The sequence below is a fragment of the Triticum aestivum genome, chromosome 5D (assembly GCF_018294505.1).
Source record: "Triticum aestivum cultivar Chinese Spring chromosome 5D, IWGSC CS RefSeq v2.1, whole genome shotgun sequence".
NCBI lineage: Eukaryota > Viridiplantae > Streptophyta > Magnoliopsida > Poales > Poaceae > Triticum > Triticum aestivum.
This window is the reverse complement of record NC_057808.1, coordinates 503,765,374-503,781,230: the sequence shown is the minus strand read 5'-3', so window position 1 is coordinate 503,781,230 and position 15,857 is coordinate 503,765,374. Positions and strand designations below refer to the sequence as shown.

The 15,857-nt window shown below is 46.6% G+C and overlaps 2 protein-coding genes across 2 annotated transcripts; one reads left to right on the top strand and one right to left on the bottom strand.

Annotated features, from left to right (window-relative positions):
* Positions 1 to 1,562: 1,562 nt before the first annotated feature.
* LOC123125788 (uncharacterized) lies at positions 1,563 to 5,986 on the top strand. Its single transcript, XM_044546244.1, has 15 exons — positions 1,563 to 1,899; positions 2,704 to 2,798; positions 2,895 to 3,008; positions 3,120 to 3,224; positions 3,310 to 3,381; positions 3,580 to 3,692; positions 3,777 to 3,908; positions 3,999 to 4,067; positions 4,181 to 4,268; positions 4,389 to 4,460; positions 4,541 to 4,641; positions 4,727 to 4,844; positions 4,931 to 4,990; positions 5,440 to 5,550; positions 5,630 to 5,986. The coding sequence occupies exons 1-15, from the start codon at positions 1,710 to 1,712 to the stop codon at positions 5,738 to 5,740; spliced, it is 1,551 nt and encodes a 516-aa protein (XP_044402179.1). The 5' UTR covers positions 1,563 to 1,709; the 3' UTR covers positions 5,741 to 5,986.
* Positions 5,987 to 6,261: 275 nt separating this feature from the next.
* LOC123123242 (succinate dehydrogenase assembly factor 2, mitochondrial) lies at positions 6,262 to 9,205 on the bottom strand. The gene is made up of 4 exons (XM_044543719.1): positions 8,910 to 9,205; positions 8,699 to 8,825; positions 6,815 to 6,883; positions 6,262 to 6,732 (listed from the first exon to the last, which is right to left on the bottom strand). Exons 1-4 carry the CDS (start codon positions 9,095 to 9,097, stop codon positions 6,583 to 6,585), a joined length of 534 nt encoding a protein of 177 aa, XP_044399654.1. The 5' UTR covers positions 9,098 to 9,205; the 3' UTR covers positions 6,262 to 6,582.
* Between the last annotated feature and the right edge of the window lie 6,652 nt (positions 9,206 to 15,857).

The window sequence follows — 15,857 nt, the reverse complement described above, 5'->3', positions numbered from 1 at the left end:
CATGCTCCAATATGATGAATCAGGAGAGCTATACATGTTCTATGCTATTTTATCTAAGAGAGAGCAGCAGGAGTGATTATTAGCTAGTTCATGCTCTTAGTACTCCTCTCATGTCTGTGTTTTTCGTCCTGAACTTAATCTCAAAGAGTGATTTGCTTTTATGGTCTTATGAACGCTTATAATCTCATGACCATATTGAACTCGATGATATCTTTGCTTCTGGTACAGGTGAATGTTTCTTGTTTAAGCTAGTGTTGGTGGTGATTAGATAGCGGTAATGACTATGATGATTAAATAGTGGTAATTATGATTTTTAGCTAGCTAGTATACTGTTGTTGGTGATCATATGATGCAAGAGTTTTTATATTAATGTGATGATGATGATGAGTTATTATATCATTTATGAAAAAAACCGCAGATTAGTTTCAACTAGATGGATCCTAGCTAAGTGATCAAGTATATGCCATATCCATATTACTTGATCACTTGGTGATCAAGTAATATGGATATGGCATATACTTGATCACTTAGCTAGGATCGGATCCATGCATCCAGTCGAAACTAATATGCGGTACTTTCACCTAATGATTTAACAACTCATTATAATGTAAAAACAATCTCTAAATCAAATTAAAAACACAAAATTAAAGGAAAAATAAAAATAAAACCAACCCTCCCCCCCCCCCAAACATTTAGTACCGGTTGGTGTTACCAACCGGTACTAATGGTCTCCCCGCACCCGGGTCTGGCTCGTGCCACGTGGTGGCACTTTAGTGGCGGTTCGTGTCGAACCGGTACTAAAGGGGGGGACCTTTAGTCCCCACCCTTTGGTGCCGGTTACAGAACCGGCACTAAAGGCCCTTACGAACCGGTGCTAAATCCCGGTTCTGCACTAGTGATCCAATAAGATCATGTCGTGAAGCCCCCTCAAGAGAGTTGGACGACAAAGGTTAGCCGACTTGATGAGGCATTTTCCTCTGAGCAGCTTTCCAACCTTGAGCAAAGTACAAGAAATTCTGGCCTTGTGGATGAGTTTGTCCAAACCATTTAGAATGGTGAAGACACATTTCATTTAGGGACCATTTAGAGTGGTTAAACTCAGTTTCAAGGGTGTTCGTTCCTTTGCACTCATTCTCCATAATCATCAGAACGGAGATATAAATTGGATGCTTCTCAAGATATTATTCCACTACTAGGTGTCATCATCCTAATCGTCGACATCAAGGAAGGATTCAAAAATGGTAAGGCTACATGTCATCTTGGGAGTGCCTATATATATATATATATATATATATATATATATATATATATATATATATATATATATATATATATATATATATATATATATAGAATTCACATGTCAGATGGGCATGATGATAATGAATGAAGGAGACTATGAGGTGGAAAATAGTCTAAAAATAGTTTGGAACGGCATTCCTGAAAACGTAAGTATTCCAAGGATGTCGAGGGCTATGAATTCAATTTGTGGTCTATCCAAGGATGAGATCGCAAATTGTGAGGTTCTCGGGGTGGCCTCAACAGACCGTTCGTGCTCGTGCCACGGTCGGAAAAGGCCCTCTCTTTCTCGAACGCCCTCGACGTCGCTGATCGCTTTGTTCCTTCTTGCCGCGCCCGGACGCCATTCCTTGCCTCGATCCCAAGCTTCGAACAATCCCGGTCGGCGCTGCTGCTATATAGCGTCGCTCATGTCGTCCGCGCCGACGGTGGAGGCGCTGGGGAGGCAGCCGGACGTGCCCGGGACGGCGGCGGCGGCGGCGGAGGCGATGGCCAAGGAGAAGAAGGATGGGGTGGTGAAGGAGGTGATACGGCTCGAGAGGGAGTCCGTCATCCCCATCCTCAAGCCCAAACTCGTCATGAAGCTCTCCTACCTCATCGGTACCGCCTCCCCCGCCCCGTTGATCCATCCGTCTCTGCTTCTTTCATTTCGGTTTCATTTCGTTTGATCGTCCGTTGGGCCTAGGGGCGTCGCATTTCTTGCAACTGGGAGACGAGTCCGTTGTTTCTTCGAATGTCCTGTGCAGTTCTCATTAATTGGGCTGCACGGCTGGGCAATCCCTGACAGTTAGGGTTGGGAGTGCATGGTGGCTGGTTCACCAATTCAATCTCACTCATTCATTAGTTTATTACTATTAGACAGGAAGTACTTACCAATGGATCAGATATCAGATCTTTCCATTATTTTCTGCATCAGCTAATATGGGGTATTTGTGTGTGCACTGCAACATATCAGTTAATTAGTCAATAAGTGTTTGTTAGTACATGGAAAGAATTAGACATCCAATGTATAATTTCTGATAGTTTAGAAGTGGACTGTTTTATGTGCTTCCCACTTTTTCTTCGACAAAACCCAAAAGGTTGGCCTATCTTTTTCTTTTTACTGTTCTTAGGAGTTTTGATTGTTTTCAGGTTTTATATGTCAGTTGGTCATCTAAGATTTTGATTGAACCAGGATGTATTGTGGTTCTGTAATCTCTTTTGCAATCTAATATGACCTACTGAGTTCCACTTACAATCATTCGCGCAGATCTCTGACTCGTACGTTCATGAGTTGAATTGCATTTCGGTTAGCGGCCGGACGTAGAGGCCATAAACATTGCCCCCAAAATGAGAGATTGGATTCTTAAAATAGTTCTACATTCCGGTAATTCAAGCATGGGCCTGATTTATTTTCCTCTTCAGAGCAAGATAAAGACCGTGCCGAGTTTATGAAGCTATGCAGGAGGGTGGAGTACACTGTACGTGCTTGGTATCTCCTGCAATTTGAGGATCTAATGGTAGGCATGTTCAACCATTACCTTCTTTTATCATTCCGTGACTGTCTCCGAGTTGGTAAAGTCTCTTGCAGCTGAATATTTTGTTCTGTGGTTCAGCAACTATACGCGCTATTCGATCCTGTTTCTGGTGAGAAGAGTTTGGAGCAGCAGAGCCTGACACGTGATGAAACTGAAACTCTTGAACTCAATTTCTTAACGTACCTTTTCCAGGTTGGATCACAACCCGTACCTTCCGATCCTAAATAAATGTGATTTGCCACATTTTATCTGGCCAATAACCAAAACTCCCTCTGTTCCATATATGTTTGTGGTCTTAAGTAGATAATGGACAAGAGCAACTTCAAGTTGTTGTCTGATGAAGAGAATGAAGTAGCTCATTCTGGTCAGTATCTTCTGAACCTACCGATCAAGGTTGACGAATCGAAGGTCAGAAGCTACTTTTATAATAGCCCCAAATCAGGATCAGAACAATTGCACCCATCGATATTGACTGATTCATGAACAATTACAGGTCGACAAAACGTTGTTAAGCAGGTACTTTAAAGAGCACCCACATGATAACCTACCAGCATTTGCTGATAAGGTAACTTTAATGGGCGTGCTGTATATTTACTTTCAAGAAAAAACCAACCATTTTATTCTGGTGGTTCCGTTAGCAGTTCTGTTTAATATCCATACCTCACCGACATGTAAAAGTTTGTTTTGATGTTAAAAGCATTTCCCCAGTTCTGTATAACTATTCTTGTATGGGAGTGCTGATCTCATCAACCATACATTGTAGTATATTGTCTTCCGGCGAGGCATTGGAATCGACCAAACTACCGATTACTTCTTTATGGAGAAAGTTGATGTGATCATATCTCGAGCCTGGAGATTCTTGCTAAGAGTCACAATGTATGATAGCTTGATCCAGAATCAGCATGTTTTTTCCTTCTAAGCTGGACTTATCATTTAATATGACAATTCTATTTAAAATAGGATTGAGAAATTGTTCTCTAGGAAGAGACAATTGAAGCCAAAGAAGGACACAAAGAAGACTGACGAAGTCAATGACGAAGAGCCAGCAGACCTCTTTGTTGAGCGCATACGCCTTGAAAAAATGGAGCTAAGGTAGTAGATTAGGACTCTCCTTGGCAGTAAAAAATTTAGACTAAAGTTGAACTCTCGCTATCAATTGAGTGTTTCTCCTTTTTACGGCAGCATAAGGAATCTACTAAGAAAGATGACAATTCAGGAGCCTACATTTGAAAGGATAATCGTGGTATATAGGTAATTCCCTCTGAACATCCTTCCCTTATATGCTTAAAAATGAAGCAATATCTTATCTTCAGTGTTGACATATTGATGCAATTGCTTATTGTGCTGTGACCGTAATATCATAGGAGGGCTAGCAAAGAAACTAAGAAAGATCGAGGAATATTTGTAAAGCATTTCAAGAATATTCCAATGGCTGACATGGAGTTAGTTCTGGTAATATGATTTACCATATAAGCCATTCATATGTGTTTGTTTGTTCTTCACATATTTATTTTTGTAGGTTCTACTTATTTCCTCTCTGACATATCTGGCACCATTATATATATGTTGTAGCCAGAGAAGAAGAACCCTAGTCTAACGCCAATGGATTGGGTCTTGTTCCTTATTTCCGCGGTGCTTGGTTTGGTATGTCTCTGGTGCTTTAGATACCAAACATTCTACTGAGTTTTTCTTTGATGACCATATCAATTGCCTTTTCTTTTCAGGTCACTCTAGTAGGTTCTCTAGAAATGCCAAAGGCTGATATATGGGTTGTGACGGCCATAGTTTCTGGTTTGGTTGGATACTGTGCGAAGACCTACTTCACGTAAGAGATTTAAACTAACTTTTGATTTTACCAATGTGGTGAATTTCTGGGCTGATATGTGATAAATTTGTCTTCTGTCAAATAGATTTCAGGCAAACATGGTGGCTTACCAAAATTTAATCACAAAATCGATGTATGACAAGCAGCTTGACAGTGGGAAAGGAACACTTCTACACTTATGTGACGATGTGATCCAGCAAGAAGTATTTAATCCATCCCCGAACACATCTCTTTGTTGTGTGTAAAATGTCCTGTATGCGGTGCTGACATATCGCAAACTCCTCGACAGGTTAAAGAGGTCATTGTTTCTTATTACATTCTGATGGAGCAAGGAAAAGCAACTATACAGGTAAGTGTGTCTACATGATGCTAATTCCTATGTCATATTTCATTCATATACAGTTTTCCCTAGTTTCCTCCTTTGACGCCAATGTTCTTGGGAATCTTCTGATGTACTCAGTGGATATTTATCCTGACGTAGCCTAATTTTCCAATAGATGCATTCTCTGTTTCATCTGATTTAAACTTGCAGAAACTAAGTTACCTGAATATCTCAGTCAGTCAACATCGCTTATTTTTTATTGTGTACATTCTTGCTTTCATCAACATGGGAGACCTCACACGACAAGCTACTGAATGTCTCACATCTGATTAAGATACACATGTTTAGAGTACAAGTGTTCTTATCAAGGAAAATATCACCTTGTAGGGCCTCGATTATATATCATCTATGGAGATTTTGCACAAAGATGACATGCCCTTTGTGCTCTTGACATATGAATTAGCTGATCTTTGCAGGACCTCGATTCACGTTGCGAACAGCTTATCAAGGAAGAGTTTGGCGTGGAGTGCAATTTCGACGTCGTTGATGCTGTGAAGAAGCTAGAAAAGCTTGGAATTGTGTCCCGGGTAAGATTTGCCAAAAGCTTACTCTACGGAAACTTCAAAGTTCGAAGTTCCTGATTCTTTCAATAATCTTCTCTACCAGGACTCAATCGGGAGGATCATATGCGTTCCGCTGAAGCGCGCAAATGAGATCATAGGAACTACGACTGAGGAAATGGTGATGCGTGCCCAGCAAGCACCGGCTGGTTCTTAGGCCCTGCGCCTCCGCGGAGTGGCAGAGATTGACATCTTCTCCGAAGAATTTCGCGGGCACGTTCCGTGAATCCAGAGAGACAGTTTCTCTCAAGTAATTTCCTCATGTACCATAAATAATCTGAAAGTTGCATCATCTTATTCTTTCATTTGATCATATTTTTTTTGTAATATATGAGTGATCGCTATGACATTTCATTTTGTTTTTCTGTATAAGAGTTGAATAAACGATTTGTCCATGAAGATCTGAAGTATTTGTATTGCAATGCTTGATGTCTGATGTATCTATTCTACATTAGTTAATTTTGGCATAATATATGATTGAACAATCAAAGAAAGCAATTCAGGAGTATTTTTTTAAGCAAATTTAGGGATGCATCAAGTTCTGTAAATATAATATATGAGCATACAAGCAAGCAATAGATACTCGGCAACCTTCGCTCTTGGGACTAATCTGATTTTTCAAACTTAAGGGTCATATTAAACTATTAATTGCTCGTCATCAATACCAAAATCCACTTGGGGCCTAAAAGTACCTTAGGTGATATTAAGGAATAGATACATCACAGTTACTAAATTTAGTGAAAATGCGCCAGTGATTTGTGCATAAAATAGTTAACTCTGATCTGGAACAAGGAGATACATTTGGCTGCACGGTACCACTACAGACGACATGTTTCCCTCAACGGGAACAAGTGAAACCTTATTACTAGCACAAATCAAATGACAACACAAATCATGGCGCATCACTAACCATGACTTGCTTTATTTACACAAGCATCATACACACCGAGGATAACAAAGCTGAGTCTTAAGGCTGCGATAATGGTTTCAAGCACCTTATCACTGGTTTCCGTACTTGGGTCCATCCAGACCCCTCTTGTCCTTGTCATCCCACCCTCTCACCCAAGGCTGGCCAGGCGCTGACCGGGTCTCTGGGGAAGAGTGCTTGCTCAGGTTATCCGTCACCTTCGACTTAATGGCAGCAAATACCTGTTTGGGCACAATTCGTTTAGTATAGAAGCAATGAAAATATTAGAGGGGCAGAAGAAGAGTTACTTGTGGTATGACATACAGGATTAGAGTTTACAGTCTCTGGCGCTTGCTCTTGACCAGTAAGCCATTTCCACAAATCTGGGTTCTCCTGAAGAATCATACGGTTGTAGATTAGAAACTGCAATCTGCACAAACAGTATATAACTCAAAAAAAAGGGGAAGCGATCCCTTAATGACCATGAGAGTTGGCAACCGGAGGTTGAATGTCATTGGGTCATGGCAGTTATTTTCTAAGTGCATAGAAATTAAGAACATCTCTTCCGGTTTTGATGCTACCGACCGTCATAATGTATTTTCCAAGCAAAGGGCTGTCATAATGTATAGAAGTAGCACCAAAGACTAACTGGTAAGAAACGTAATCGACACACTAGAGAGTTCCCAAAAAAAAAGAGCTGGGAAGGTTTACTGTACCACATCTAGGAGAATATCTTAGGGTGCTACAAACTGTAATTGCCCCAAGATTCTAATGTCAACACTGGCGGTGATCACCAAATAACTAAAGGGATATGAACAAGACAATACAAAAACTTGGTCTCGAAAAAAAAAACTTGATTCTACCGTACCAAACTAGATATTTTGTGTAGCATGCTCAGTTCACTTTCAGCTGGCTATTCAACATATTGTTATCATAAGTGATGGACGAATCTAACACCGCTGGGTTATGCAGTGGTTTACATGGGTTCATGAATTATTAAAGCAGCAAGCAGCAAGGGACTGTCATAATGTATAGAAGCAGCACTAAAGATCAACTGGTAACAAACATAATCTACACACTAGAGTTCTGAAAGAAAATTATATATGAGCTGGGAAGGAAAAATTAATGTACCATCTGGAAGAATATCTTACGGTGCTACAAACTAGAATTGTAGCCAAGATTCTAATGTCAACTCTAACTGTGATCACCAAATATCTAAAGAGGATATTAACAATACAATGCAAAAACTTGGTCTCGAAAATAAAACTTGATGGGGGTTGAAATTGGTACTTCATCCACCCCAATTCACATGGCGTCCTCACTTTTTGTGATTTAACTTTGACCATGAATTAGACCAATAATATATGAGTAATGTGCCATACAAATTATACCACTGGAAAAAATTCTAGCACGAATTTAACAGTATATTTTTGTGGCACGTAATCTATGTTTTATTGGTCAAAGTTGAATACTGAAATGTGTGGGCGCCATGTGTGAATTAGGACGGAGGGACTATCTAATTATGTTGATCAAGAAACTAATTCATGCAGACACAGACAGGACAGATACCGCACCCAAACACTAGATATTTTGTGTAGCAACTAGCAACACTCTGTTCACGTTCAGCTGGTGATTCTACATACTGTTATAATAAAAGGGATGGACAAATCTAACATGGCTGGGTTATGCAATGGTTTACAGCAAAATCAGATAGCTAGCAGTGTAGAGGAACAACATTGTTAATACGCATGTGCTTTCGAGAATGACTGGCTGGAACACAGGTAAGATCTCTGACACTAAACCCTGAACATGAGATGTGATATAAGTGTTTGTCTAGTCAATTCTTGCGAAGCGACTAATCTGATACTTGCAGCATGCCCCCACATAACACTGAACATTCCCATTAACAAATTTTAACCAGCACATTACAGATAAACTGGCGGGGGTGGTTCGGGACCAATTTAACTGGGTCAAGCGGAACAGAAACAGGCTGAAGTGATAAATCCAGGACAAAGAAACAGTATGTTCTTAGCATTGCACTGAACTGGATAGAGATTATTCAGAAAGCAAGAATATCCCTGCTAGCTGAATTTTTTAGTCTGAAGTAAGTATGTTACAGATACCATCGTAAGACAGAAAAGCAATGAGATGACGAGCTAGATGAGTAAAGAGGGGAGGGATAGGGCAGGGCGGGGCGGGGTAGCTCACGAGGTCGAGGATCTGGAGCAGGGAGCGGATGTTGGCCTCGTCCATGGAGCGGACGTGCTGCTCCACCCAGGTCCCGAGCACCAGGTCCAGCTCCAGGAAGCCCCTCTGCTTGCTCCTGTACATCAGACTGCACGCACGCGGCCTCCCAGTCAGCATACGTACTTGGCGGCCCAGAGGCTGAAGGCTCGAAGGAGCGATGGGGGAGACGCACCTGTTGACGAGGCGGCGGCGGCTCTCGTCGTTGGAGAGGTCGATGGCGGTGCCGGCGGTGTTCTGCTGGGTGGAGGCGGTGACGGAGAGGAGGCGGCTGGAGGCCGCGGGGAGGAGCGCGCGCGAGGAAGCTGGAGAGGGGAGGGCGCGGCGGAGGTGGAGCGCCCGGCGGAGGAGCGTGGCCGCCATGGCAGCCGCGGGGGAGGAGGAGGGGAGGGGAGAGGGAGAGGGATCGCGGAGCGGGGAGGGAGGGAGGAGCGTGGCTGGCTGGTGGGCCGTGCCGCCTCTTCACAAGTCGGGCTCGGTTGGTGACTTTGGGTTCGTGATGGTGCGCGGTGCGGCGTGGCGGCGTCCTGGGCCAGACGACGGCAAAGCCAGGCGGCAACGGGGCCACGTCGACACCGATACGATTCCAGCGCCGTGGGCGGAGCCGCGTGCGCAGGGGCGGCAACGAGGTCATCGCTCACAAAAAAAAAAGAAAAAACCAGCGCACGACCGCGGCATCGAGGATTAGGGCATCGCCAACATCGTACTCTCTCAGTTCCTAAATATTTGTCTTTATAAATAAAGATTTTAACAAATAACTATATATGAAGCAAAATGAGTGAATCTACGCTCTAAAGTATGTCTGTACACATCTACTACTATTATAGAGATTCACCGAAAGTACAAAAACATCTTAAACATAATAAAAATTATATCAAGTTTCATGGACCACCGAACGACCATTGTCGCTGCCAAAACGAGCCGTCGACGCGCCGCTCCCATACTGAAGCCTGCCTGACCTTGTCGATGACAGTTGGGAAGTCTTCGTGCACGTGCCGCTAAGGACCAGCGTCCCAGAGCCGCAGTCATCATCGTTGAATCCTTAAATCAATCCGAAGAATTTGACATCGAATATCGCCGTTACGTACGCACGGCGTGAAATCCTAACCTCGCCGCCCCGAGGAGCTGCCAGGAATCTACGTTGGAGCTCCGGCTACTCTGTCCCAGCGAACGAACTTGAGGAGGATTGGAGCCCGGAAGACCGATTCGAAGAAGAAGCACCGCCATCCAGCCAAACCCCGCCCCTGCGAGAATTAAAACCCTGCCTATCTATTAGCGGAGACGAGGCACCAGAAATCCCCTCCCCGCCACCGGCCGCTGGGGCGGTAGGTGGAGGGGAGGCAAATTCATATGCTCACCGGCGAAGATCGAGGGGAGGAAGGTTTACCCTAGTCGCCTTGCGAAGGGGGGGGAGAAGCCGGTCATCCGATCGCATGCGCAACTGTCTGCCCCATTTCAAACCCGCGTTCAATGAAATTCATGCAAACTGGCAATATTTATTAAATTTTGAAATACTTTACCCTCGAAAAGATGAAATTTAAAGAAGTACACCAGGTGAAATTTAACTAAACTACGAGGTATCGGACGGTGACCTCGTACGCATGGCAGCCTTGGCTGGCGGCACCTCTGACGTCGTCATTGTGGTCGTCCTTCTAATGACCGAATGGCCCGTACAAGTCGCGACAGCCCTGATCGGCCGCCGCCTGGTGCTCGCGGCGCAGCCGATCGACTGCCTCCACAACCTAGCACAGGTGCTCAACCATGTTGTCCTGGCGGCGATGGTCGCCCATGAACGCCGCCCCGACATGCCCGGCCTTGCCCTTGGCGAGAACATGGGCGGCGCGCTCGGACTCGACCATCACTATTTTGAACATCTGGTTGTTGATTTGGTGCTGACGTTGGGTGGACGTCGATGCGGTGGTCCGAGACATGTCCTCGCCCCAAGCCAACACAAGGTCAGGGTCCGCGAGGTCCTAGTCCTGGCGCGCCTGCTCAACTGCCACCTTGGGCAGCCATCATGCTGCACGAGGAGGAGCCGCCATCGCCGACACGTCCAAGGTAGTGGAGGAGGCAACCCCGCATGTTGGCGATCGGGTCAGGCGCCTCCTCCATCTTCACCGGCGCCACTGGCTCTTGGACCGATGATGACGGCGCCGGTTCCTGTCGCGTCAAAATCTATGCGGCGGGGTCGACTGGAAGGACGACCTGACAGTTCTGCGCGGCGGCGACGAGAGCTCTCCTTCATACATCGTCCGATTTGGATGTCGTGGAAGCGCTGCACCGGCGACGAGGGTGAATCCTGCTTGATGTGGATGTTGCGCTGCGACAAGGGAGGCGTCGGACCACGGTCATGGCACGACTGATCGATCAAGAGCAGCATCTGGCCGAGAGATCCTTGTCCCTGTGCGCGGCCTCGACGAGGAGGGGCGACTGTTGTAGCTCCTCGCCGTCCGAGGAGAGCACCACACTACTGCAGGATGGTCCAAACGTGACACTATGATTAGAGATCCTTCGACGAAACTGTGTTCGATGCCATAATCGCAAACGATGGTGTAAAAAAACCGTCAAAAAGGTGCAAAACGTTTGCGATGACGGATGCATCAAACACGGTTCAGATTTTAGTCGCGTGTGCGATGCAAGGCATACGATTCAGTTCAATTAACTATTTGGGATGAGAAGGAACAAAAGAAACCGGCAGCCAGATGAAGGCGTGTGCGATATACAGCATACGGTTCACTAGGATGAACTGTGTGTGATTAGGCAACACAATGAAAACGGTTCAACTGAACAAGATGTGTGTGATACGCGGCAAACAGGTCCGTAATCAGAAATGTGTGCGAAGACCAATAATAACACAGACGATTGCTGCTAATAAGCCGTGTGATTTGCTCTGTCTACAGTAGAATAACATGTATATATATATATAACTGAAATAAACATCCAATTACATAAGTGACTATACAGATCATTCGCACACACCTTAATAAACAATTGCATGCATTCTAAAGTAGGAGAAATGATCATCTAGTCATCTACTTCTTGTGACGCTCCCGCCACTGCTATGTGGCTCGATCCCTCGTCTGGGTCAGGAAGAAGACAGTTCCTCATGTCAACGATCCGCCTGTACATCTCGTAGCTTGTGTACGCGTCCATGGCCGCGTACTTGACATGTTGTTCATCCAGTCTCTCATGCCACACACTGTGCCAGACGTTCTTATCCTTATTGCTCTCATTCTTCATCTTCATGTAGTAGGGGTCGATGATGGCCGAGGAGAGGTCAACCAGGGATTTCAGTTTGTTTTTGTCGCTGCCCCAGACCTTGTAGTGGCGCTGGATGTTGACAAGATTCGGGCATTTCAAGCCCGAAACCTTGAGCGATTTTAGATCGTTGGTGGTGTCCACCGCAGCGAAACTGTAGTCGGAGCTGTTGATAAACCTGGAGAAACGCTAGCAAGGCGTTGTGGCCAGGTGGTAGTGGTAGACGAGGACGTCATGTCGCACGCACAACTGGGTGACGGCAACCTTCTGATCGTGCCCGGCACGACCCATGGTGTACTCGAGGTCGAAGCCGACCACTTGGTACTTGTCCTCGGCAAGGAATTGCTCCATAGTTTGGATGGAGCTCTCCACCAAGACCGGATCATACGTGCACACCACCGAGAGAGCCTTCCCCCTCACGTGGGTGTCCATGATGTGTTGCATGGTGAACTGCCCGCCGTTGTCGTCGTCGGCCGCTGAGAGCGCCATTGGAGCCACGGGGAGCGCCATTGGAACCGCTGGATGTCTTCTCTGTATGTGTCCTCGTGGGTGTGCTTATTATGTCGTGTGAGACGAGAGATGAAGGTAAATGGCCGCAGGAATAAAAGGGGGTCGGGCGGCGTGGATTCTCGGCATGTCCGCATGTCAGTTTTTGTAGCGGGTAACTGCATCGTCGCGTCGCGTCCGGCGCAACCGCATGCACACGAACGTGCGTGATCGTGCGCCGGCCCCATACACTGGCAGCGCGCGTGGAGGGACGAGGGCAGAGCACCCGGAGGGACGCGAGAGCAGAGTGCGCCGCGGCCACCTGAACCGCAAGCAACCGCACGCATAGAGCAGTTGAACACGCAGGAAATGGTCGCCTACAAGCCAGCCGACAGTTGCGTCGCTGCGTAGAGAGCGCCCGTGTGCTACCACCTCCGTCTAGTCTATAGTCCCCTTTATATTCTGTGTCATACTTTGCCCTCAAATTTAACCAACAAAATGTTAATGCATGTTATAAAAATTATATAATTGGAAACTATGTTCAAATATGAATCCAACTATATAATCTTTGGCGACATGCATTCATATTTTATTAATTAAATCATACTTATAAACCAGGACGGGGGTATAGTAGGTAATTAAATCACAAACTATTTTATTAACCGTATGTGTACGTGGCCTTTCGTCCTCCTCTCGCACGTCTTGTCAACCCGCTGCCGCAGACGGCTTACAGCACAAGCTTGCGCAGCGCGCGGGGGCGTTCTTTTGGCCAAACGGTGGTGCCAATGAATCATCGGTGAGCCCGTTCCCGCACAACCTCGCAGGTTCCCGCGCAAGCTTCCCGCCCGACTCGGTGAAATCCCCCAAAATCCCAATGCTTACCGGCCTGCTATAAAAACCCTCACGGCCGGCGAGTCCTGCGTCGCATTTTCCCCTCCCTCCCTGTAGCTTATTTCGTCTGCTTCTCCCACAATCGCCAATGGCACCGGTCCGTCGTCGTCGCTCAGCCACTTCGCCGTCATCAGAGGACAGCTCCAGCTGGGAGGCTACACTGCGGCGGCGGCGCAGTACCCGGCATAGTGTAGTGGGCGTGGCGTCCCTGTTGGGTGTGCGCGGAACACCCATCACACGCTCCGCCGCCTGTGCCCGTCGGCAGCCGTTGCCGGCCGCCGTTGCCGCCACACCACCATCGAAAGCCAGGGCCATCGCACGCTCCGCCGCCGCGGCCCAAAGGCGGGAGGTGGCCGTCGTGGCCGCCGCCCCACTGCGGGCCACCGTGGCCATCACCCGCTCCGCCACAGCGGCCCGAAGGCGGGAGGTGGTGGTCGTGGCCGCCACCCCGTCGTCGGCCGCCGTGGCCGCCAGCCCACCGTCGACCGCTGGGATCATCACCCGCTCCGCCACCACCGCCCAAAGGTCGGAGGCGGAGGTAGATGCCCGCACGTGCGTCAGTGACCTTGCGCGCTACACCGAGTTCCTGCGGGAGGAGGAGGAGTGCCTCGTCGAGCATGCAAAGAGCCTTACCACTGTCGTGGCCACGGCACACGCCGCCTCAGAGGCGAGGAATCAGGAGATCTACGAGGAGAACCACCGCTTCAAGAGGGGTCGTCTGGAGCGGCAGAGGGCGTTCGAGGTGAGCGGCGTTGAAGCTGCAACAGCAACAGGCACTGTATTGCGGTTGCCCAGCTCGTCGGTAGGCTCGTCCTCCTCCGCCTCTTACTGAGCGCGCTCGGCAGAGGAGAGGCAGCCGGAAGTAGTACAAAGCCCCTCCGCAGTAGTAGTAGTAGTAGTAGTATTTAGGGGCTATTTTGTTCAGTTTATCTAACTATAGATGTGGTAGAACTGTACAACGTACTTAAAATTACCTAGTATATATAGTTGAACTAGCTATTTCAGTACATGGTTGGCAACAATTGGGGAAAAGTTTGGTTGGTTCAGCTGTCGAGTTGAACTGTTTGTATAAATTAAGAACGACTGCTTATCTATGAATGAAATCTATGCTTAATTACTGAATTTTAGTTGCAAAAAATAGATACTGCTAGTGATTTTTAGCTTCATATTTTGACAAATCACAGTGTTACAAGGTTGACAAATGGCAATGTTACTAGATCAACAAATGTCAATCTTTCCAGTTTGACAAATGGTAACATACCCAATATGATAGATGCAAATCGCACCAAATTTTTTGTAAGTGGTTGCACATGGGTCATCCAAAAGAACCGTTTGCGTTGAAGAGATGCACAAAGCCTGCTCACTTTGCATCATGTCGTCCCGGGGTCGACGGGCAGGGCGCGGGAGGACGGCAGCTGGCGGCGCTGAGAGGTAGCATTCGACGGCGGCGTCCCATGCCGCTGAGGGGGGGCGCGCGCACGGAGAGGAAGGCGGGCGGCCATGGAAGTCAAAGGGCTCGCTTCCCAGTGAGCCTACGCAGCGTACAGCTCGCATGCTTCCCGGTGAGCCTGCGCATTCGAGGATAGCTTGCACGCCTCTCGGTCAGCCTGCGCACCGGACTGCGCTCGCACGCCTCCCGTTCAGTCAAGGTCAAGCAGCTGTCCGCACGGCAACTCCTACAGCCATTAAAACCACGACACGTGGCGTCACGTGAATGGTTAACACAACGCACACGGTTTGAATTATACAAACGTTTGAGATATTAAAGTGGCAGCTATTTTTTCAAAATGCCTTTGTTGGCTGTCATTATTCGAGTGCGCCTTCTCTCAAAATGGACACGAAAATACCACAGCATGTCGGGTGCCATTCCATGATAGAATGCCAAGTTTCATGAATTTCAAACGAGTTTTGGATTTACTAGAATTTAAAAATAAAGTTTCTCAACGTTTTGCCGGCAATCAACGATGCCCTGGTGTTTGAAATTCATTCCCATTTCTTGCATGGGACCTAAACATGCACCCAAGGACACAGATTTGATTTTTCAACCAATTTATAGGCACTGGAGCATGTGCATATAGCTCAGATTTGAATTATGCACATAAATGCATTGAAAACTCAGTTAATGCATAAAAATGTCCAAACGAATCCCCGAAAAATCACAAAAATTGACACAACACTCCTGTTGTTCTATGTTGACACGAGAAATTTTTTGAAAGCAATAAGAGGCAATGGATATCGTTTCATCCCCAAAGGTGGGACGTTCCCTACCGAAACCATCATGCTTGTTGTGAGAAGCTCTGGTTTGTGAAAAGCATATACCCAAACCTGCCCCAAATGGGACAAAAAAATTACCACGGCATGTTGATGCCGCTCCGTGATAGCATGCCAAGTTTCATGAACTTCAGACGAGTTTTGGATTTACTAGAATTTAAAAACCTGGTATCTCAACGTTTTGCTGGCAATCAACGGTGCCCTGGTGTTTGAAATT